The sequence below is a fragment of the Leiobunum rupestre genome, chromosome 4 (genome assembly GCF_980474605.1).
Source record: "Leiobunum rupestre chromosome 4, qqLeiRupe1.1.hap1, whole genome shotgun sequence".
NCBI lineage: Eukaryota > Metazoa > Arthropoda > Arachnida > Opiliones > Sclerosomatidae > Leiobunum > Leiobunum rupestre.
The window spans coordinates 48016300-48040772 of record NC_143387.1 but is presented as its reverse complement, the minus strand read 5'-3'; the positions used below and the strand labels follow the sequence as shown (position 1 = coordinate 48040772).

Here is a 24473-nt window from a genome sequence, read left to right as displayed (position 1 = left end):
GTACAAACTTACTTTTTTATCCGGATAGTGTACATTACCTTTAGCCGAACTTGTTTATTTCACGCCTTGAAAACAAGACGTTGCGTATTTCGCTGATAGCCTTCCACTCTATATGAGTTGTTTACTCTATGAACATGGATGAAAGCGACCTTGAAGTACAAATAGACAATAAACTTTCCTCACTACAGATCTTTCTGCTCGATCTGCTAGAAGACAAATATGTACACGGATATCGTCCCCACCATAGAAATCCCATAGGTCCCCACACCTCTGGTAGCTCTGGCGCTATGTAAAGAACGAAAGAAAGATAAATAAAGATAGATACTTCATTAAGAACTAAATGACAAAAAAAACAAGAGATATTCGAGGAAACGGCAACAGGCGTGCGCATTTCATTTTTCAAATGACTAAATATTAATCAATATTTAAAGTGTTGGTTGCACGAAATTTTAGCTATGGCTAATTAATGATTCATTAGAAAGAGGAAACATTTTATATCAAGTACAGAAAATTTCATCGAAATCGGTTAAGTGGTCTTTGAATTATTATAAAAAGAAGTTGAAATAGTGGAAATCGAGTTTTTCGGCGAATTTCCAGACTCCTAAAATTCTTCTCGGCACCCATGACGTCAGAAAATGCGAAGCGTATCATTGGCTAATTGCCTGTAATACATTTCTTTACATCTGGGATTAAAAGCAGGTTGATTTAACACCGAGGAAAAAGTCCTACGCAGTAGTAATTGAAATAGGCATACACAAGCCTACGTAGTAGAAAAACGATGAAACCGAAGGCTCCTTGTAAATTCTTCTTGAAACGTCGGGTCGCGCGCACCACGTAATTTTTTTATTTTATTTCGATAATAAGCCTAATATTATGATTAAAAACTTCTGGTTTGAAAACTTCTACAAGTAAACAGAATCCCTCCACTTCAGTTCCTTCTATTTTAGGAATAAAACCTTGGAGGAGGGAAGTATTCTGGAGTGGAAAATCCCATAGCGGTAATAAGAACGTCCTTTCCCGCCTATTGCTGTTAGAATTACCCAGACTACCCCGGTTAAACCGGTTTTTGGTCGGACGTCAGCTTGATGACGTCCGACCAAAAAGAGCATGTTGGGAATTTTTCAAAGCCGCAGGTGCACACGACTTTTCCACTCCAGAATACTTCTCTCCTCCAAGATAAAACTACAGCTTTGATATGCCCCAAATTGCTCGTGCTACCACGGCCAACTTTGATCACGCGCTGTTCGAAATTCCGCGAGCAAGGATTTTCCCCCTATAAACTGTACTAAAACGTGTAGGAGTTCAGCGCCACGCTCGGTGGTTATATTGTCTTCAATGTAAAAACTATACTAAAAATAATAATCCGCTAGGGGCGCTGACGTCATACACATCTTTTGCTCAGCCTCATAGGTTAACACAGAAACGTCAACGAATGAGATGGCCGCTGTAGCGCGAGAGATGCGTGAGAAATCAAAGTTGGCCGTGGTGCTACGGAGGAGAGAAATTCTGCGAAAATTTCAGGATTTTGGCGAGCACTATCCGGATAAAAAAGTAAGTTCATACAGAATCATACTCTAAAAAATGTAAAACTAACACAATCGCTCTTCGGACTATATTTTTTCACGCCTCGAAAACAAGTTGGCCCATTAGGATTAATGTTTCATCATCGACACTGTATCTCTACAGATACAGTGTCCATGATTCTACTCTATGGGAGTGGGTTGCTCTATGGCCGCTACCTCAGTGAAGCTAGCACAGTTACGCCATCTAGACTCGTTTCGTTCGCGAATAAAATCTGTACAAAATATTTCAAATATTTTCATGAATGGGAAAACGTTTGGCATTTTGCGCAAGTGCACTCCTATTATAAAAGCCCCTTTGGCCTACACATAAGTTTGTTCTCAAAAAAAATTATATAAGCTCTGGTCAATATTTAATTTTTTTGTATTAATAGAATAAATTTATTTGTAATCATTTTTTCAAAAGTAAATTATATACATGTCTGTAAAATCAAAACAAATAACATTTAAAAAATATTTGTAAAATTCAAATTAACTCTTTAAGCAGTTTGTTAGTGATAGGAGTTAATAACCATCAATATACAGTTTCACTATATTTTACAAATACCTATATTCTAGATTACGATGAATAATCACATCAATGGCAATTTTAATTAATGGTTACAAGTGACTATTTCAACGAGAAATACAATATAATAGCAATTACACCTCCCACAATCAGCAATAATACAATGAAAATACACATCTTCTGCCGGACTTTTTTCTGAAAAGAAAAGTAAACGCTGCCAAAAAGAAACGTTGACAAGAAACAAGTAAAATAAAATAACGAACCTGGTATTCACTGGCTTTGATCAGTTGCGCTCGACCATCATCAACGTTGGTTGATGCCCTCTCGACATTTGCTTCTATGGTATCTTTAGCCAAAAAACTATTTTACAGTTTCTATAAAATGAACAAGTAAAACTTTTAATAAACATACGAATAGGATCAGCTTGTTGTTGGACCATTGTCGCTAGGTCCCTCATGATTTGATTGACATCATTCATATCCGTTTCAATTTGCGTTATTCTCTGCTCACGCTCTTGGTAATAGGCCTAAATGCAATTTGCGTTTTAGAAGATTAAATTGTGAAAGATAGAAGGAATGTTATAAGTGATTAAGGACAGTCTTGTACATAAAACTAGATATAAATAATTTTAAACCACTTTTGTACAGTGACTGGCGTCGAAATGGCTGTAGCGAACGTAAATAAAATTTTATTGTACAAAAGTGGTTTAAAATTATTTATAGCTAGAAGGAAAGTTAATAACTTGTTCAAACTCCAAATCAGCTTCGAGTTGCTTCTGCTGCTGCATCCTCTTCTCCTCCTCGACCAATGACATTTTCTCTTCCTCTGGGTCGTCATCACTAACCCAGAAACCAGCTGCGGATGACGTTTGATGTTGTGGTTTTGCTGGTTGAGAATATTTCATCTTAGTGGCCACTTGCTGTAAATTACGTAAACAGATTAGTAGGGGTGTGTTTTTTCACCTACCTAGTCGAGTTTGAGTTTCAAAATTTTTTCTAGCCGAGTTAAAGTCAGAGTTTGAAAAATTTTGCGAGCTTACGAGTTTTAAGTTAACCCCTTTTCTAGGTTTCGAGCCCTTAACAAGCTTACAAATCATAAACAAGTCAGAAATTATTAAGGAGTTTTACTAATATTCAAACAAATGAATGAATTTAGGAAATTTAAAATATTTATTTCGAGCATTAGCCTCCTTAGGCTTTTTTATTTCGTAAAATTTTAATTTTATAGAAGGTTTTGATAAATGGCATGAATAGAATGCAAAACATCACTGTCCTGATTTCATGTCTTGTCACAGCAAACTTTGATTCGTAACGCGTGATCAACGTTGGCCGTGTTGCTGAAGATATTGGTTGAACCAGACAACGCGATCTACAATGTTATGGTGGTTACGCCGAATATTTTTTATTATAGTCACTATTATTAGCTAATCAAGTACTCGTTATGAACTGAAACTGCAAACAAGTTCTTAGTGAGTTTGACCTTGTCTAAACTTTAAACTCGTAAGCTCAGCAAGTTTATTAACAAGACTTACAGAGTTTCGAGCCGAGTACTCGCACACCCCTACCAATTAGCCAGTGGTCAAATTTGACAATTATAGAATAATTTTACCTTTTGCAAGCTGCTAAATCTGTGTATTGTCTCTTGAAATTCATTCTTTAAGCGTTCTAGCTGTAATCTTTGAGTCTATTCGAAAAGAATAATTACAAATAGTAGAAAAATTAGATGAGTATTATAACTAGTTTTCTTACTTTATCTCCTTGCTGAGCCAATACAGTTAACTCTTTGATACAAGCAGCTGTGTCTGATGCTCTAAGGCTTGTTTCATGGATGGTTTTTTGCCTATAATATCAAATTTAGATGTTATTGCAGATTCGCAACTATTAGCAAAAGCGAAACATACACTTTATCCCTAAGCACAATGGTATCATTTGCAGTCGCCAATTGCTTATACGCTCTTTCAATGGCAGCAACTAATTAAAACATTTTGTTAAATTAACAATTTTTAAGATTTCTTTTTACATACTGTTGATAAATGGAGACGCAACTGAACATTAGGAGGGACTGGTTTTGCACTTTATAATTAACATGACTGATCTCCTTTAATCAAGAGTATATAACAAGGAAGTTTGTAAATAATAATAATTGAAATATTACCATTGTTATTTATGGCAAATATACTGGAACTAATGGAATCCGATATCTGATTGTACTTCATAACTATTATATTAAAGAGGGATTAATGTATTTAGTTATTTTAATTTTACAATAATAGTTAACCTGTCGAAGAGCGAGATGGACTGGTATCACTAGACGTGGCCCCATAACTTGGGAAACTACTTGAACTTCCATAAGACATTTAGCTTAAAATAAAATTACAATTAAATATAACCAACAACACCCTCCTATATTAACACGCAAAGGCTTGATACAAATATATATTCTTTAGTACTTCTATATAAATCCATTTAATACTCAGGTAAAAAACTTAGCATACCTTACAATTTTGTTATTTATTCTATAAACTATAAGATTAAATATTGTACACTTGTATTTTCTTATTTTTTACATAACTTTTCATAAATGTATTAACAATGTACATCACAGTACATGTCACGAGACGATGAGCATCATCTGCTTAATTTGGTTTTCACTGCATAGAGCGCCATCTAGTCTCGTGAAACGGTATACAGAGATTTATTGCCACAGATGGCGCTATAGAGCCCCTTTTCACAACTAGCTCTTTGGCGGTAGATTGGTAAATTTAAAATAAAGATTTGTGGAAGTTATAAAGAACGTTTTAATATATTTTTCGCATGAAGTTGTTTCTACTTAAATTTGTGATACAACACTTTGGTCGTGCGAAACTCGAAGAGTTATCCTTTTTTTAATGCCATAAAAATTAAACCAAGTCGTCTCATCCGCTGAGTTGGGAATAGTATAGTTAGAGGTAAATTTAAAATCTGTTCGTCAAGGGAAATATGAAACTTTATCATACGTTGGTGGCGCCGTCTACTAGTTAACTAGTAAAATAAAAAGACGTCACCTAAAACTAGATACCTCAGATTTTGTTAACGTTACATACATGAAACAGTTATTATTGGTATAACTGTGGTAAGTTCTTCCAAGACATTTTATCAGAGCACGGGCTTGAGTGGAAGCTAATAAATACTGTAAATAGATGGCGCCTCTACCAAATAATAAAGATTACCGTCAGATTTCCGAACTCCGATGTATGAAACTCTAGTTACCTATATTCTATCCATCACTAATCCAAAAATAAGTTATGAGTTGAATCATGAATAACATTAAAAAAAGTATGACATTTCCTATTCTCACAGCACTAAGTTCTTTAAATCTGTTTCGCCAATGACCATATAAATCATATAAAGCCTGATAAAGCAATTGACTATTGCATCAAGGACAGTAGATACAGGGACGAGAAAGCAGGAAAAAAATTTCGATTTAAAACATCTTCATATTGACGGGGAGTTAGATGTAAACAAACCGCGGACATTGTTAAGACGTGGTTCACCATGGACAGTATTATTGTAGTTTTTACCATTTTGATGTTAAATTAAAAATAAAACTACGAGAGTAAATAAAAAAATGCCCATTTGTTTTGAACACTTAAGCCTCGTCAAGAACCGCTAAAATTAGGTGACCACCATTTTTTGGTTTACAACTAACTCTCCTTGCGTTTAGGTCGTTTTAGGTGATATATTCCAACAGAGGCCGCCAATACACTTTCTCGTCCCTGTATCTATTGTCCTTGATTGCATTTACGATTATATTAGTTGGTTTTTTTCCAATTTGAGACTTGAACGCGCTTTCACTCATATTTATAGCCATCAATCTAATTTGACAGTAAATTTGCCAGCAAAGAGAGACAGGAGTGAGTTTCCGTTTACGCGACTTCTGACAGACTACCATTAACCGAAATCGTTAAGTGACACACTTAGGTTATTAGGTTACTTATGGTTGAATGAATAAAAAAATATAAATGTCGTTTTCGTACTTAATTTTGGATTAGAAATCGACAGAATATATTTTTATCCCTTTAAGCTGTAGTAAAATATGGATTTTAATTTTTAATTTTTTAATAAACATTTAAATGTTAAATTCACACCGGGTTAAGCTATAGTTTGTATGAGCAACCAACACAAAAAATGTCAACAAAATCGGCTTAAGGAATGTAATGCGTAAATTTGTACCATATTAATGTAATATTTACCCGCCATTTTCCAAGATGGCATCGGTTTTCAAACAAAAACATAGGTCCCATGAATTCGAAACCACTCTCTCAGTACTTTTGACAGTTTGTATTCTGATTTTTGGGAGCATTTTTTTTGGGTAAGTTGTAAAATATTATGGTGCATTACCACTATAACCATGACCGTATTCATTTCAACCATGAATATAGAACTGCATTAGGTTGTCGCTAAGATGGGTGGGGCTTCGTTTTTATGAAAAGAGTTGTTCGTGATAATTTTGATTTGGGTACATTTGTTCGAATTTCATTCTTCCGAACGGTGGTACAAATGTCCGAATGCCGGTAAACAGGATCGTATGTCCGAAAACGTATTTCATTTGCCCGAAAAATTTATCACAACTTTTGTTGGTGATTTAGTCGTTCAATTTATGTTCACTTTACTGGCGAATTTCATTTGTTCGAATAATCGTTTGTCCGTTTTTTCGAACATTAGGAATTGTTTTTTTTTTAAATATTGTTAGTATAAGAAAATATTAACATTAACGTGAACCTAACCTAACCTAACCTAAAATATATGTGGTTTTTTATTTTTTATTCTTAGTAACATAAACGTGAACCTAACCTAACCTAACCTAACCTAAAATATATGTAGTTTTTTATTTTTAATTCTTGCACTAAAAAAATCCGGACCAAAAGAACAGCAATAAGAAATACTAATTTAGCGACAGAATTCGGACAAGTGATGCTACCGATTCGGACGAATGAAACAAACAAGTTGTCCAATTCGAACAATTGAAACATTTGTTATTTCGGCGGTTCGGACGAATGAAATTTGAACATTTGTTCCACCGTTCGGACGATTGAAATTTATTTATAATTTAAATGGAAATATTTCATCGGAAATTAACTTAACATTCGGTTTTCTCTGAAATTCATTTTCGTCCACAAAAATATCATAATGTTTATTTTTTAAGGGCTTAGCAGGTGAAAAGTTTCCATTATTTCAACAAGCACTATATAAACAGTATCTTGCAGGTCCTGGCTCTCGGAAATATTACTTTTGGGCGATTTCCTTGAAGGATTTTTTATTTAATAGATTTATAGAAACAAAGTGAATAAATGTACCATTTGACTCAACTATCTAATGTTATTTGCACAATATTTATGCAATGGAATTCTATTTATTATTATATCTATTTTTATCCATTTTTTGGTGTTCTAATATATCGATTTTATCAAAATTTATACCATACTTTATTAAATATATCAATTTTTATTAATTTTATTAAATTTTATTAAAGTTAATCAATATTTTTATTAATTTTATTAAAGTTAATCAATATTTTTATAAATTTTATTACATTTTATTAAAGTTAATCAATATTTTTATTAATTTTATTAAATTTTATTAAAGATAATCAATATTTTTATTATTTTATTAAATTTTATTAAAGTTAATCAATATTTTTATTAATTTTATTAAATTTTATTAAAGTTAATCAATATTTTTATTATTTTATTAAATTTTATTAAAGTTAATCAATATTTTTATTATTTTATTAAAGTTAATCAATATTTTTATTAATTTTATTAAATTTTATTAAAGTTAATCAATATTTTTATTAATTTTATTAAATTTTATCAAAATTAATCAATATTTTTATTAATTTTATTAAATTTTATCAAAATTAATCAATATTTTTATTAATTTTATTAAATTTTATTAAAGTTAATCAATATTTTTATTAATTTTATTAAATTTTATCAAAATTAATCAATATTTTTATTAATTTTATTAAATTTTATCAAAATTAATCAATATTTTTATTAATTTTATTAAATTTTATCAAAATTAATCAATATTTTTATTAATTTTATTAAATTTTATCAAAATTAATTACTATTTCAAAATTTGGTCAAATTTATCTCATTCTATCAATTTGATAAACACAATTGATTTTTATCACATTTAAGATTTTTTTTATCAATAAAATAAATTTTTATTAATTTTTTATCAAATCATTTGCATTTTTACCCATTTTCATCAAATTGAAAAAAATGATTAAATTTTGATCAATATTATTTTTTTCGTCAATTTTGATCAATTTTTTCTAGTTTTTTGCATTTTAAAAAATTTGAATTTTTTGGAACATTTTAGAAATTTTCAAAATCCCATGTTATTTTCGGTAAGGAATTTTCCATTTTGTGTTGTCAAAAACATTTTCGGTTGCCATGGCAAAACTAATGCCCATTTAATTTTTTATTTTTGTGAATTTTCATGATTCATTAAGACCTACTTAACCCCCGAGTTTTTAAGTTAAACAAATTCTTTGCTTTTACGTTATAAAAATTCTAACAGATTCTTACTTACCTGTTAGTATACCCAAGACAAAAACGAATTATCTATTTAACCTTTTTTTGCTTTTTAAAAAATTATTCACATACCAATTTTACTCTACTTGCACTACATCCTACATTCATATAACCCAATCTGTGAACATATGTTCCATACGATTTATTTTCCTCTGACCCTCAGAAATTTCTCTTATTTTCACGTTTTTCGTAAATAGATAAAATAAATTAAACGTAAGGGAATTTGGTAACCATTGTTTCTCTGTTGGTTGCCGTATAAAGTGCACGCCACAATAATCAATAATAAATAATAATAAAAATATAAGAGAAGCGGCTAACGTAGGAACAGTTCTCAATTTTATCGGTTGCGGATTACGTCACATTGCTGCTTTTCGGTGGTCTATGAATATCGTGTTGTTTTGATTTATTCAAGCTAGGTTAAGGTTAGGATAGTTTAAGATTTGGATACTTTAAGGTTGTTGAAGTTTTGTAGCAGCAGCGCTTCGCAGTGATGATCAAGAGACTCGAATAAACGATAAACTGGTTATATTTAATAAAATAATGAGAACAAGTTACATGATTGAAAGCTGGTAAATTAGTGACACACTGATACGCAGTGTAAAAGGTTTTTATATTAAAAACCGAGCGGAAAACATTTAAAAAACAAATATAAAATAAAGCGGAGAGATAAAGTAAAGAACATCTCTCCGTGGTTTTGTTCTCTTTCCCGCTGTGTTGGAAAACAATCTTCGTCGGTTATCTTCAACAAAGGTTATGATAGGATTTGGTTAAGGTTAGGATAGGTTTTGGTTAAGGTTAGGATAAATTTGGTTAAGGTTAGGATAGGTTTTGTTTAAGGTTAGGATAGGTTTTGGTTAAGGTTAGGATAGGTTCTGGTTAAGGTTAGGTTAGGTTCCGGTTAAGGTTAGGATAGGTTTCGGTTAAGGTTAGGATAGGTTTCGGTTAAGGTTAGGATAGGTTTCGGTTAAGGTTAGGATAGGTTTCGGTTAAGGTTAGGATAGGTTTCGGTTAAGGTTAGGATAGGTTTTGGTTAAGGTTAGGATAGTTTTTGGTTAAGGTTAGGATAGGTTTCGGTTAAGGTTAGGATAGGTTTCGGTTAAGGTTAGGATAGGTTTCGGTTAAGGTTAGGATAGGTTTTGGTTAAGGTTAGGATAGATTTCGGTTAAGGTTAGGATAGGTTTCGGTTAAGGTTAGGATAGGTTTCGGTTAAGGTTAGGATAGGTTTCGGTTAAGGTTAGGATAGGTTTCGGTTAAGGTTAGGGTAGGTTTCGGTTAAGGTTAGGATAGGTTTCGGTTAAGGTTAGGATAGGTTACAATATGAATATGAAAATCTTTCGCTTAAAATTTTTCTTTAGTTTGCTACAGGAATTTGGACCAATGGAAATTGGGAATCGCTGCTGCGTTTAGTATATTTTTTTTAAAGATAGTTTCACGTTGATATAACTATTTTTATTGCGCAAGCGTTACTTTTAATGGAGTTTAGGTCTTAGGTTCTAAATCTTGGGGATTGTATTTTAGTGAATTAAACTTAAATTAACTGACTTGCGAATTTGAATTGCGCAGGCGGATTGTGTCGTACATTTGCGGATCGTGTCTTAAAGGAACACTGTATCGATTGAATTTCAGTAATTTCCTGCATTAGTTTCCAGAATTTGATTGCTCGGATCTGCCATCACCTGAAGCGGTCACTTGAAATTGGGGTTCTGTCCCCTCTTAAATTTACAGATTGTGTTTTAAACTTGTGTGACTTGCACTGTAAGAAGATTGTAGACCATTGGACCGAAATCCCATTCGTCCGAATGTACCATTCAACCGAATTCCAATCGACCGAAAACCGCGTTTTGCGCGGTTTTTATTCAATATACCGTTAGTGATACATATTTATATATCGTAGTTTACGTGACGATAGTATATCTAATTTGGACTAAACTATGTCTTAAATATTTATTATTTCGTACCGACGTGTATTTTTAGACCTTTTTCCCTTGAAATTTGATATTTTCCGGGTTTAATGTTGGAAAATAACCTTGATAAGAAATAGTTGCCTACCATATCTAACCTAACCCAACCTAACCTAACCTAACCCAACCTGAACTAAATTAACCTAACCTAACCCAACCCAACCTAACCTAACCTAACCCAACCCAACTTAACCTAACCTAGCCTAACCTAACCCACCCCAACATGAACTAACCTAACCTAACCTAACCCAACCCAACCTGAACTAACCTAACCTAACCCAACCCAACCTGAACTAACCTACCCGAAGTGAAAATGAACCAGATTTAAATTTCCCATTCAACTGAATCCCGCCATGTTGGGCTATAAACGAAAATACTTTTCGGTTCAATGGGATTCGGTCAAACGGGATTCGGTCCAATAGTATACAACTCTGTAAGAACTATACGATCAACACAAGCCAGCTAGTAATAAGATTTAAAAAAATATTTAACCCCAGTCAATAAACAAAGGGGAAACATTTCCCACACCCCCCGAGTGTTGTAACGCCCCTTATTTATGTTTAAAGCGAGGAAACTCTTTGGGACGGTTTCGCAACATATTCCCTATATAAGTATCAAAATAAGTTTTTATTATTTTTGTAATAGAGGAAGCAATTTTACGATCGCTATTAAATCTTTGAATTATTTTTCTCGAAAGAAATATGTTGGTCAAGTAAAACCATAGAAAGTTTCCCTGCCAGCTGCACGTTATCGAAAACTAACACATCATTTTTGTCGGTAAACAAGAACGTATTCAGGTTGACAGAGGATATGTAGTCGCAACTATTGCCTCGGCTAGCATGATTCGCCGAAGATATTTTCCGCGTGCACCCAGAGAGATAGAGCCTCCGATCGTTGCCTACGTTATTTTATCAGGGGAAAGATTACACGAGGAAAAGTGGAGGGATGTGGTTTTTCGTCCGGGAACCAGTGTTGGGCATTTTCGTCAAAGAGCCGCTCTCTTTCCACTCTTTTTTGAGCGGTAAAATTTTCGCTGCTCTCTTTCCGCTCTTTTTTGAGCGGTAAAATTTTCGCTCCTCTCATTTTTGTTTTGCGCTCTTTTAAAAAGATATTTTACCGCTCATTTTCGCTCGTAATAACAAATCTTGTGAGCGGTGCCCAACACTGCCGGGAACAGGGTGTTGTCCACTTATTCTGTATAACATTCTTAATTGACCTATATGTATAAATGCCTTATCAACTTTTTATTATTTAATTTTATTTTAATTTAATCGAAAATTCTGTTTATTGATTATAAATTTCAGAGACTTCGGGAAAATATTAATGGGTTTAAATTTTTTTGCGTGTAGGTGGATGACAAAAAGATTCAATGAGAAAGTTGTTGAAAGTTACAAATAAATTTGGTATTTCCTAATCACCAACATGTGCAAATCTGTACAGTTCTGCTCGGAGATGGTCTTACTGTAAGTTTTTCTTACAAACTGGTTAAATTGGCAGAACTGCTTTAATTTTCCCAAAAATGAATTAGCGAATGCGTTTAACGATTTTCCGTTATCGATATCAGGCGTCTTTTTTTCCCAACATGGCGGTGCGCCAGCGCATCAACATCTTTTGGATCACTTAAACACTGATTTATCTCAGTTATGGATTTAGGGCTTTATCAAGGGGCGAGTTTACCTGGAAAACTTGCGCCAAAGAATCACTGAAGCCCGAAGAATTATAATTCTCGATATGATTCAGATTCCTTTATAAGACTAATTCATAGCAGAAAAACAAAACATTAGAACCATGAAACGTTTCCCGAATTGAAGAGTTCCGTTACATTTAAGCATACGATGAACATTTTGCAATTCTTATTAAATAGTTTTTCAGAAAAATAGCGGGTTTGATCAAATTGAAGCAAAGTGTACTACAAACTAACGAAGAAGTTTCACTTACTAAGGGTGCACTATTGCCAAAAGGTAAATCTAATAAGATAAACTTTCTTCGTTATGGTTGTGGGCAAATTCAGGCTAGGTGATAAAATATTTTTATAATTGAGAAATTGCAATTTCCTAGTCAGAGGTCTAAAATTTAGTAATTGGCCATTATTTCAGGCCTACTTTCAAAAAGAAATCCATATAGGAATTAATGAGGTAGTGCCAACCACCTATTCGAATATTGTTATTTAACGATATTTACAAAGTTTTTGGTATAATAATTTTATCGATATTTTAGATGGTAAATAATGGACTAAAGACCATATAAAGTATGGGCTAGTACCACCTGTCCCGCAAAACAGGGGCTGTCCATAAAGTACAGCACGGTCTTAGAGCGAGAGCTGTTCATAAATGATACCACGCTCTTAGAGCAAGGGGATTTGATTCGAGTGGGACACTTTGTGACAAGGCTGGAAGAGTTTCATTTTACGCCAGAGTAGCGTTAAAAATCTACTATGTATTCAATATTTAATTTGGTCTCGATAAATATGTAAATTGCATTTTGACGCAACATCGCTTCTTTTTTCATCTGGATCGGTCGAAGTCTTCCTTAGCTTTCGAAGGGTCTCATATCGTTTTTCCAATATCGCTAAGATGAGAATTATTAGGATATCCGCCGCGATGGCTATAACTGGGACAAGAAAAAAAAACCCTCACGCAGTCCAGTTAGGGGACCAAAGAATAGATTTTTTTAGAGAGTTAGCTAAGGCAGCTCCGACAGTTTCTCTAACCTATCTATGGGACGCCCTGAAGCCTTTGCAATCTCTTTATCACAATACCAACACATAGAGAGCTTCTCGAAATTGAAACTCGGCCAAAAAGGGCTACAACAGAGAACCTAAGGCTAATAAAAACCCTAGATGACAGGGTAATATATGTTTTTATATATTTTCCGCCGCCTTTTCGCCCCCTGGTGACAAACTTTTCATTCGAACCAAAAGCCAACGCGTAAATCTCGACCCGAAATTCTCGATTCGCGTAAAATATATAAGAAAGGCGAAATCAATAAAACGAGAACCCTTTTTTATGGGATATAGTTTCGTTTAGGGAACAAATTCGCGAATCATAGAGTCATACGTAACAGATGGGAATATTAGTGTCGTGTTAATCATCTAAATTCATATAAACAGTATTTAAACTTGGTCTACGTATGCGAAAAGTTACATTTTAGCTACAGTGGTCAATAGCTTTACCTATTTACTTGCAAGAATTAGTGCCGTCTTAAGGCATGGGCTAAATGGGCAACAGCCCAGGGCCCCGAATCAGTTTAAGGGCCCCGGAAAGGCCTGCCATACAGTCTCTACTCTAGAGATAACGGTTTAGTTGGTTAAATATTATTTATGCTAATTTAATATTACGTATCTTTTAGTTACGTCTAAAGTAATTTGACTCATCGCCACATCGCGCATCCTACGGTACCAACAATTTCTAAAACCTAACAGAGAGTCACTGTCAGTAAATATCTTATTTTCAGTAGGCCTATGCATAGAAATCTCATAGGTAACTAGAATGCTGCCGCCTACGGCCGAGCTTGACGCCAGTTCGCCTTGAACCTTCAGCCAATGAAAGGCCGTAGAGTGGTTCCGCCAAGGAGGATAATAATCCTCCTTGGATCCGCTAATATAACGGGAGATACGTGACGTCATTCTCTCTGGTGACATTAAATTCTTGGCAGAACCACTCTTTGAGCTCTGATTGGCTGAGATCTGGCTATCGTCTGCCACGGCATTTGGCCCATTTGCCAGTTACACGGCAGCATTCTAGTTACCTATGAGATTTCTATGGGCCTATGTTATACTTTTTAAATTAAAAGTTTTGGTTTGATTATTGTGTAGTTCAATTTAGACAACGGACATACAAAGGCTGACCGCTGGGGATCAAAAAGGTCTTAAGAAATAATTTAGCCCAGGGCCCCAAAAGGTCTTAAGACGGGCCTGGGAAGAATGACTACCAACTGAATCAGCACACTTGGCGCACCCAACCAAGCATAAATATCCATTATGCTGATTATTGGCGCTCCCTTAACATGTGTATTTCTAAAATCTAATTTTCAGAAACGAAGTGAGCGTTTTGAATGCCAAAGTCTATGTTCCATATCAATAATTCAGCATTACATCTTCGAAGTAAGCGTTATTTTTGCTAAAGTGAAAATAAGCTAGCAATGGAGATTACCATAGCCGTCGTTAAATTTTACACACAGCGACAATCATGTTAACGGTGTACGTGGGAACTTCAATATTTTACAAAGTAAAGTTGTTCATGTTTTTGAATGTGTTTAAATTATCAATAAGCATTTGCTTTAAATAACAAGTTGGCAAGCCAAAATATACCTCTCCTCGGAAGAATTGTCCCTAGTGGTATTAATTTCTCGAGATAACCCTTAAAGATATATCTCCGCAATTTAGAGTTATTTGTTAAAAATATTAACCCATTTCTATCCCGCCCGGTATAAAATTTTAATTATAATTAAAATAATTGAGACGAAACGACCAATTTTAATTTATTCAGAATATCATAAGTTAAGTAGTTACAACAGTAAGTTAGACGTACTATAACAATGCACAATTGAATTAAACCCTTTTACAGAACAAGTTTATCAGTTAAATATAATACGAAGCAAATTTTAATGAAATATCTACAGAGGCTTTTTGGAATTACTCGCTTACGAAATACTTGCCGCATCTTTAACGCTCATTTTATTTCAACACTCGCCCTTGATGAAGATACCGTAGATATCTGGTAGTGGACGACTCGTTCACTTCCTGTTGACGTTGTGACGCATACCACATGAAAAAGACCAATGCCGTCCAATTTCCAATATCATATAATGACTCGCACACCCAAGAAATCATTGACTGCGTTAGAAATCGTAGATATCCAAATATCCACACCAAATGTATTTACAAGAAGCAAAAACCTTACCATCAACAAAGCACAGAGAGCCACTTGACTAACCGCCAGCTTTTAAAGCAATTAACGTTAAATTATCTCCTTTGAATTAACAGAACTATATATAGGTCGTTAAGAAAGTGGACCACCCACAGGGTCTACCCTTTAACCCTCTAATCTCGGCTGACTGCGCTAAAACAAGATTTAACCTTTAAAAAATACCAGATTAGGCCTTCATAAATTCATTAATAAAAAAAGACTTTATTACCTATTATGCTTACGATGCCTGTCTTAATTTCAGTGAATCTAAGCAGCTATCGGTGGTTCTGTGGTAGAGCGCTCGACTGCCAAGCCGAATGGTCTGGGTTCGAAACCTGGGTGGCGCATTTGTTTTTAATCAATAGAGAAACGCTAAATTAGAATTTCTTCGATGCAATAATTTCAATTTCAATTCTATTTCAATTAAACCAAAATTTCGTACTCTATTAAATACGCTTCCGATAAAGCTGAAGGTCTAATTTTCAATAAGGCGTAACAAGTGTCGGTGGTTCTGTGGTAGAACGTCCGCCTGTCAATCAGGAGGTCTCGGGTTCAAATCCCGCCCGATGCGATCGCAAATTGATACTAAGACGAATACCGTGTACAACTGGTGGAAACCCTGCCATTGGACGTTGAGAGGTAGCATTACACTCAGCACTCGGTCCGTCCCAAAGTCATTAAGAAGAAGTTGGAGAGAAAACGCCCATATAAACACAACAGACTCAACATGCACAACCATCAGAACACAAACACAACAAATTCAACACTCACAACCTACGCATAAACATTACAAAAACGTAATACACCAAACCGTCACGACGGTGAGCGAAAAAACACCATCCAAACCATTCCGCAAATGCATCCGTTAACGCTCACCGTCACACGGTGGTTTTGCCAACCCTTTGAGAAACTGCGTACGCAGTGATTACACTTTGCACCGAAAATGCGAACGCGTTCGCAGTCCTGACAGACAGACACACCCACAGACCCACCCACAGACACACCCACAGACCCACCCACAGACCCACCCACAGACCCACCCACAGACAGACACGGTCGTTGTATAACCCCTCCTAGGGGACTTTGTCCCCTCGGAGAGGTAAAAATAAGCTAGCAAAGGAGATTACTACCCGTCGTTATACTTACCAGTTACACATAGCGAAAAGTATGTTAGCCTGGACTTAACACAATAAAATTTTATTTAAAAAAACAATTTATTGTGTAAAGTCGAAAATTTGTACCTTCATTTTTACGTAGAATATGCACAAGGGCAGGCAAAAAAGTTTGTTTTTATTAAATATATTATACGGTTGATAAATAAAGGATACATTACTAATGCAGTGCTGCATGACAACACTGCTAAAGGTAGCATTAAGTTAATTTCAAGTTTGGGTTCTATTAAGTTAAAGTATTATAATAATTTACTTTTAATTTTTAGAGAAAGTATGCTTACAACAAAATCATTCACAGTTAAATAAAACTAACTAATCTAAGTAATTCTTATAACATGAATTGGAGCCTCCCCAATTGAAGAACCTTATCCAAATTTAGGGCACATTTTTCAGAATTATTATTATTATTATATCTTATTATATTACAAGTTCATTAGCGTCTGTTGTGGGAACTTCATTATTATGTTGATAATGAAATACGTGAAAATAACGTGCGTGCGTGCTGAACAACGGGTTTAAAAGTCAAAGGCTACCTTTTTCTAATATGGGTACCCTTCCCAAATTTTTTATAAACCCACAGCAGAACGCATAGACATATTATTTCTGTAAACGCGAGAGTTGATTTAAATGTAAATATTGCAAATCAAATATTTTCTTATTCTTCCATATATATTTATTTCCATACGGTTGAGTTGGTCGGAAATCGTTTTTTTCTCTTCGATTTAAAATTTGCAAGTCAGCTCATTCATTTCTGCTCTGATTTCATACCGCGAAAAAGATATTGATGTATATATTCTTCTTGAGTGGTTAGTTCACCGACATTTTCTCCAGAGTATATCTGGCGTAGTTCTCGGAGGAGCCCTTATTTTGCATTTATTGTATTTTCGGTATAGCGGAGATACGGCAGCCCCGGAAGACCTCAACACAATATCCGACCTCTTTCTTCAATAGCTATAATTGAATACGTCGACTTCCCCAAAGTTTATCTACAAACATTAGAGTGCCAGCATTTTTTAGCCAAGCTTCAAGCATCAAGTTCGTTTTCCCAGAGGCGGATTAAGCCAATTGGAGGCGACTAGCGGGCAAAATGTTGGGGCCCTTTTGGTTTTTGCGTCTACATGTATAGAATACGTGAAAAATATTAAATATGCCATATTTAGCTTTTTATGTTGTCACAGTTTTTAATTAGGAATCTCTCCAGTTCGGGGCCTCTGGGATATTCGAGGCCCCTGTAAGGTCTTGGAGTACACTCTTAAAAAAAGAGTGTTTTAATGGTATATTAAGGGTGTAATATCTGTAAAAAAACACTCTTTAATGTTAATTTAAACGCCCTAAAGGGATTTTTATTGTCCCAAATTAAAAACTTGAAAAGGTGTATAAAGGGTGTTATATTACCCCGTAAATTGAGTGATTTAACACCTGGTAAGGGTGGAGCTCCCTTAAGGCAGTAGTTTAGAACCTTAAAGGGAGTAGTTATAAAACTTTAAATGGAGTATTATAGAACCCTGAAGGGGGTAGTGTAACACCCTGAAGGGGGTAGTGTAACACCCTGAAGGGAGTCATTTGGTACCCTAAAAGGAGTGGTCTTGTACCCTAGAGGGAGTAGATAATAAACCTAAAGGGAATAGTTTTATACCACAAACTGTTAACAAAGGAACCAAAACGGAGGACATAAGCACCCCAAACAGTGTAAATAAACACCCTAGCAGGAAAACTGCTTTTTAAGGTGTAGAATAACATCCTTTATAAACCTGTTAAGGTGTTAAATATGGGACAAGAAAACACCCTTAAAGGTTTGAAAAGAAACCCTTTTTTTAAGAGTGTAGGTATGTAGCTTCGAGCGACGGTCTTCCTAGTGGCCGCCAGGTCCTCCAGCCGTTAAATACCCCTGTAAAATTCTCTAGTTTTATATATTATATTGCTTTCATTTCAAAATTAACTCGGGACTGGATAGCTGTTAATAAAATTCCGTTAACTGCGTATCGTAGATTTATCTAATTTCTTTAACTATACCAGTTAAACTATTCTCTAATACTAATACTTTCTGGAGATACTAAAACGCCCTTGCGTCGTCTACGATTTTCTCACCTCAGAAATTAATTATGTCCTTATTTTTATGATCAAATATAACAATAAAATCGATTAACTTTTGCTATTGAAAAACTATTAACTGAATTCTTCCGGTGCATTAGGAGAATTGAATTGGATTTGCTATTTTACTAGTACCAAATTCCCAACGTAGACCTTACAACGTCCGTTCCATAAGTTTATAAGTTTAAACCTTCCCAGTTGGTTTAAAGTAAAATACCTCTTAAGAAATGCATATCTTATATTAAAGATTTTATATAATATTATATATTTTTTTTAATAATAATCAGCTAGGCTAATACCCAAAGCACCACCTTAGGCCCAAGTCATCGAGCATCTTTTTAATGCCTTTAAATCGGTGACCGGGTTACAAGTTACACTTTTTAAGGAAAGGGGAATCCGAATACCTCGGGGGAAAATCCCTCTAACCAGCGGGGAGATATCGTGCAAACTCAACGCAGAAGGAGTTGTTTCGAGTTTTTACCTAGTGCCACAAGCTGGGATCGAACCCGGCTCCTTTTGCTGTGGGGTGAAAGTGCTAACCACTCCGCCATATACATTATACGTTGTACATTGTGCACTGGGCATTGTACATTGTGCGTTGTGAATTTTTCATTGTACATTGTGCGTTGTGCATTGTGCATTGTGCATTGTACATTGTACATTGTACATTATGCATTATGCATTGTACATTGTACATTATACATTATACATTATATATCAGTTTCTTCAAATTGAAGCAATTTCATATTAGATATAAGCAGTAGCATAAGTTAATTAATAACTTATGGCAGTAGAAATACAGAAACATTATAACAATAAATTATCCACTATCGACTAAAGACAATATGTCACAAAGTAATTACTAGTTAATTGATAGTTATAATGACAAGCCACACGCGATTAAGTCTCAAATTATAATTTTATGATTTAATAATTCATCATTATTTTTGCAAACGTAAGCGTTAATTCATGACTGCAAGTTAGATAAGGAGCCAAACTAACCTCGAGTTATAATGACTTTACAGCTCCTTAAGTATTCAAAATAAGAAAAACACGTAAAAATATAGGTCTTCGATTTAAATATTAGATCAAAGACGTTCTACTTAAACTATGACGTATAACACATTTATCCCGTTATTCACTCAAACTTTCATCAATTATCAAGAATGTATTTATTTATACCTAGGGAGAATGTCTATGTCGAGACGGTTTTTAGCCTTTCTCTCAATCCACCCGTTGGTCCCCCCAGTACGCTCCTCCGCTTTAAATAAAATGAATAGTCCCGGTATTTCATTGGCTGCTTAAAATTTACGTCACCTAACGCGATGGTAATCAAACGCCGGTGACGTTTTGTCTTCCCCCCCGCGCGAGACGGGGGAAAGGCGTTCAACGTGCCCGGCGATTGTCGCAACATAATTATTCTTCCTAAATATAAATAAATACATTCTTGCAATTATCTAAAACCTAGGAGCAACAAACACCACACCCCACACAAGGAGAACGCAACCCGTCAAAAGTCGTGGATTTTCTTGCGTACGTTTTTCATTGGTTAGACGCTTTAGCACCTGCTGCCGTCGGAAGGGGAAAATTCGGATATTGTCTGCCCACCCGCCCGTAAAACGTTCAGCGTAAAGGCTTGTGACGCTCGTCCAATGAAATTCGTACACAACCCTTCGTTAGCGTGTTTAAAGGCTAGCTGCGTTCTCCTTGTGTTTGTTGCTCCTAGCTAAAACAATCTTGGCAATTTATTCTGAATATTTCAAAATAAACTTATAAATTTATTAGTAGAAGCCAGAGTAATCTTTTAAAGACGAACTACGAACAGTTTCTAGGAATTCCGAATTAAAAACGAGCATTAAAAGGGAAGCGATATTTAAATGTAATTTATCGTCTCTATAGTTAACGAAGTTAAATATCCTGAAATCGGGGCATCGTCTGACGGAGATCGAAAAGAACCTTTGTCGGCCGGGCCGAAGAATGGGTTTTCGGACTCATCAAGATGCTAAACACTATTTCGAATGAAGAGCCGCGCGAGAAAATAAAAAGAGAAAAACCGTAGATAGAGAGAGAGAGAGCGAGAGAGAGAGAAAGATACGCCAGAAATGGAGTTCTTCGGGAGCCTCCGGGATAGATTTCCATTCGATTCGATACTTTTTGACCTAGCACTCGCGATTCGCTCCGCGACGAAAACGACTACAATCCGATATTACGATATTCGAATTAACAATGTTTTTGTTTAATAGGTGTTTTCATAAAATCCGGCTATTTTGTTTTCCCCTCGACAAAAATTACCCCCTCAGTCTTTGATGGGAGTTCAGTTCAGTACGCTCCACTTCTAAATCCGTCGGCGCGACTCGAATAAATGTACGTCAACAAGCTGGCAAACATGTTTCCCGAAAAATCAAGTAAAACCAAAGACTACATGTCTCTTCCTAGAGTATACCGCCTCCTAGGCAGTTCTTTGATAGGGATTTTATGAAAAAACCCATTGCGTTTGGTACAGCATTGGTATATTTTTGTGGATTTTTTTTCCCTAAACATAAATTCACAAATTAGCGACTTGCGCAAAATTAACCTAAAGACAATTTTGACTAGTGTTGTAAGTCGGAAAATTTTTCCGGAAAAATTGCTATATGTTTTCAAAAAAAATAAAATAAAAAAAGTTTTCATTCCATGATTAGTCTAATATATTGTTTGCAAATTTAAATAAAGCGGCATTTTCGCCTCATTTTTTCGAATCTGAAAGTAAAACTAAACCTCTAGACTAGTTTAAACTGATTAACAATGTAACCCTATTAATGTTTTGTAGTATGTTTACTGATATTAGACATTTTAAATCGATTAAAAGTTAAGAACATTTTAAATCGATTAAAAGTTAAGAACATTTTAAATCGATAAAAAGTTAAGAACATTAAAAATTCAATTTTTTTTATTTTTCCAATTTGCGGAAAATTTTCCGCATTTTATTTTTCCGGAAAATTAACAACACTAATTTTGACTACGATTTTGCGCATAATTTTATTTAAAATTTAATTACAATACCCGACTAGTTTTAGTTACACCCCTGATGATGGTAGGCTGTTCTACCGAAACTAGTTGGTATTGTAATTAAATTTATATACAATTTTGCGCAGAAGTCAATATTGTAGTAAAAATTATATTCTTTAGATAAATAGGTGTTTACAAAAAATACTGGAGGTCATGTGACAATGTTTTGTCTACGTCACTTAGCTATAGCTCTTTAAGGTAGAGTGCACGCGCGGAATTTGGAACCCGCGTGCAAAACGCGCGTACCAATAAAGTAGTAAAAAGCTTAAGCTCGGAACGCAGATAAAAACATTTTATACTTTTAATTTTTTATTGAATTATTTTTGTAATTTTTTATATAATAAACCAGTTATCTGAAAAGATTTAGGTTTAATAAAAATACAATTATTTAAGTATTTTATAAACAAGAATATATTAATGTTAACAAATAACATGTGGCGTTTTTTCAAAAGATTCACGGAAGAGTTTCTTTGCTTACCCAGAAACGGGGGAAAGATTGCACGAGGAAAAATGGGGCCGTGGTTTTTCTTCCAGGAATCCCAAGGGGAACAGGGTGCTGTCCACATATTCTCTGTTACGTTCTTAGTATAACGCAACGCAAAAAATCTATAACTTTGAAACTATATATATTTTCAGGGTAAAAGTAGGTTGAAATGTTTTTTCGAAAAACGTCCAAAAATCCAATTAACTTAAGTCGAGTTACCGGATTTTGAAGTGGTTTTCACAATTTTAAAATTATATCGCCTGTCACGTGGAAGAATGACGTATAAGTTTTTCTAGAATTTTAATTGATATAATTAAAAGCTTCTAATTAAAAGGGTAATATAGCCTTTAATAGTAGTCACAATTAAGGTTTATTTTGAATATAGTATCTCTATTTGGTAACATCCATATTGACATTCATCTCTTAATGAATTATGGTCATTAGAGAGACCAAAGATCGAAATTACTGGGGAACTAGATCCTGAGCCTATTATTAAGCTCTCTTCGCGGAGCCCTCGTGAGCGACTCGAGCGTAAGGAGCGTGACAGTCTTGTTTTTTGCTCTAGAGCCCCAATATCATCAACCGTCTTCGGGCGACACGCTAGCTTCGCAGCGCCATCTATGAGATAGAGCGTGTATTGGACGGCGACCTCATCGAGGATGAACTACGCTATCCCAACGGTCGTTACAGATAGTGTCGCGCCCCCGAAAAGTACATTAAGCTTTTTTACGCTTCTCGCGCCACGCTGCGGAAAGAATGGGCGCTATAGTTTTCCGCGAAATCGAGTCTTGAATGCGAAATTTTTTTTATTCTCGTTCGGCTTGTTGTTCGGCTCTTTTTCTTTCGCAGCGCCCTCTCTCGCATTCGACGAGCTTCGTTATTTTATAAGCCTACTTATATTTCAATAATAGCCTATTCTTAACTGGAATAGAGGCCCCATACCAACTTTGAATGAGTTCTTCTACGTCTTCCCCTCCGTTCTCACGACTTATAGATTCCCATCTCGATTGCCCTTACTCCTTCCGCGTTGAGTTTGCAAGTTCTCTCCCTACTGTTTAAAGGGGTATTCCCCCGCGTTCTTCGGTTTCCCCTTTCCATAAAAACTTGCAGAGGTTAACGGTAATAGTAAGTGTAGGGAACTGTTGGCTCGCGTGGCATGAAGGGCTTGCCACCACCCTCCCTCCAACGCATTGTAGCCCGGCCACCGGTTTAAAGGCATTAAAAAGTCGCTCGATGATTTGGGCCTATAGGTGGTGTCTTGGGTATTAACCTAGCTGCTTATTATAATATAATATAATATAATATAATATATAATCTTTAATATAAGATACGCATTTCTTAAAAGGTATTTTTTTAAACCAACTGAGATGGTTTAAACTTATAAACTTATGGAACGGACGTTGGAAGGTCAACGCTGGGAATTTGGTACTAGTAAAATAGCAAATCCAATTCAATTCTCCTAATGCACCGGAAGAATTCAGTTAATACCTCATCAATAGCAAAAACTAATAAATTTTATTGTTATATTTGATCATAAAAATAAGGACATAATTAATTTCTGAAGTGAGAAAATTGTAGACGACGCAAGGGCGTTTTAGTATCTCCAGAAAGTATTAGTATTAGAGAATAGTTTAACGGGTATTTAGTTAAAGAAATTAGATAAATCTACGATACGCAGTTAACGGAATTTTAGGAAGACCGTCGCTCGAAGCAACATACCTACTCCAAGACCTTACAGGGGCCTCGAATATCCCAGAGGCCCCCAGAGATTCCACGATGTCATAGCTTTATTAGAGTAGTTTCGACACGCGCGGTTTGCACGCGCACGTGAAAATCCGAGGTTTCTCGCGCCCTAAGCGCGCGCTCGTAATATTACCAAAGCTAAAGTTGTGACCTAGTAGCTACATCCAAACAAGAAGGCCACGTTAATTTATGCTAGGTCGTCGCAAAAACCGAAAATGGCATTTTCAACAAAGACTTGTGTGGAGCGAGCTGCAAATCCAGTGGTTAATTAGGCTTAGATTAATTAAACCAAGAATGTATTTATTTCTACTCAGGGAGAATGAATATGTCGAGACTATCGATGGACACGTTGAGGCCCTAACCCCGTCACGCTAAAGGGGGGGGGGAGTGGAAAAG

The 24473-nt window shown here is 35.1% G+C and overlaps 1 protein-coding gene across 2 annotated transcripts; it reads right to left on the bottom strand.

Annotated features, from left to right (window-relative positions):
- Window positions 1-1996: 1996 nt before the first annotated feature.
- Window positions 1997-4726, bottom strand: Syx13 (syntaxin 13). 2 transcript variants are annotated; one of them, XM_090171969.1, is made up of 10 exons: window positions 4583-4726; window positions 4366-4448; window positions 4243-4305; window positions 3989-4058; window positions 3837-3927; window positions 3697-3771; window positions 2831-3007; window positions 2500-2614; window positions 2352-2434; window positions 1997-2283 (listed from the first exon to the last, which is right to left on the bottom strand). In XM_090171969.1, exons 2-10 carry the CDS (start codon window positions 4442-4444, stop codon window positions 2191-2193), a joined length of 846 nt encoding a protein of 281 aa, XP_090028095.1. In that variant the 5' UTR covers window positions 4445-4448; window positions 4583-4726; the 3' UTR covers window positions 1997-2190. The 2 variants fall into 2 exon arrangements, with proteins under 2 accessions (XP_090028095.1, XP_090028096.1); XM_090171970.1 differs by lacking the exon at window positions 4583-4726 and having other exon boundaries at window positions 4366-4492.
- Between the last annotated feature and the right edge of the window lie 19747 nt (window positions 4727-24473).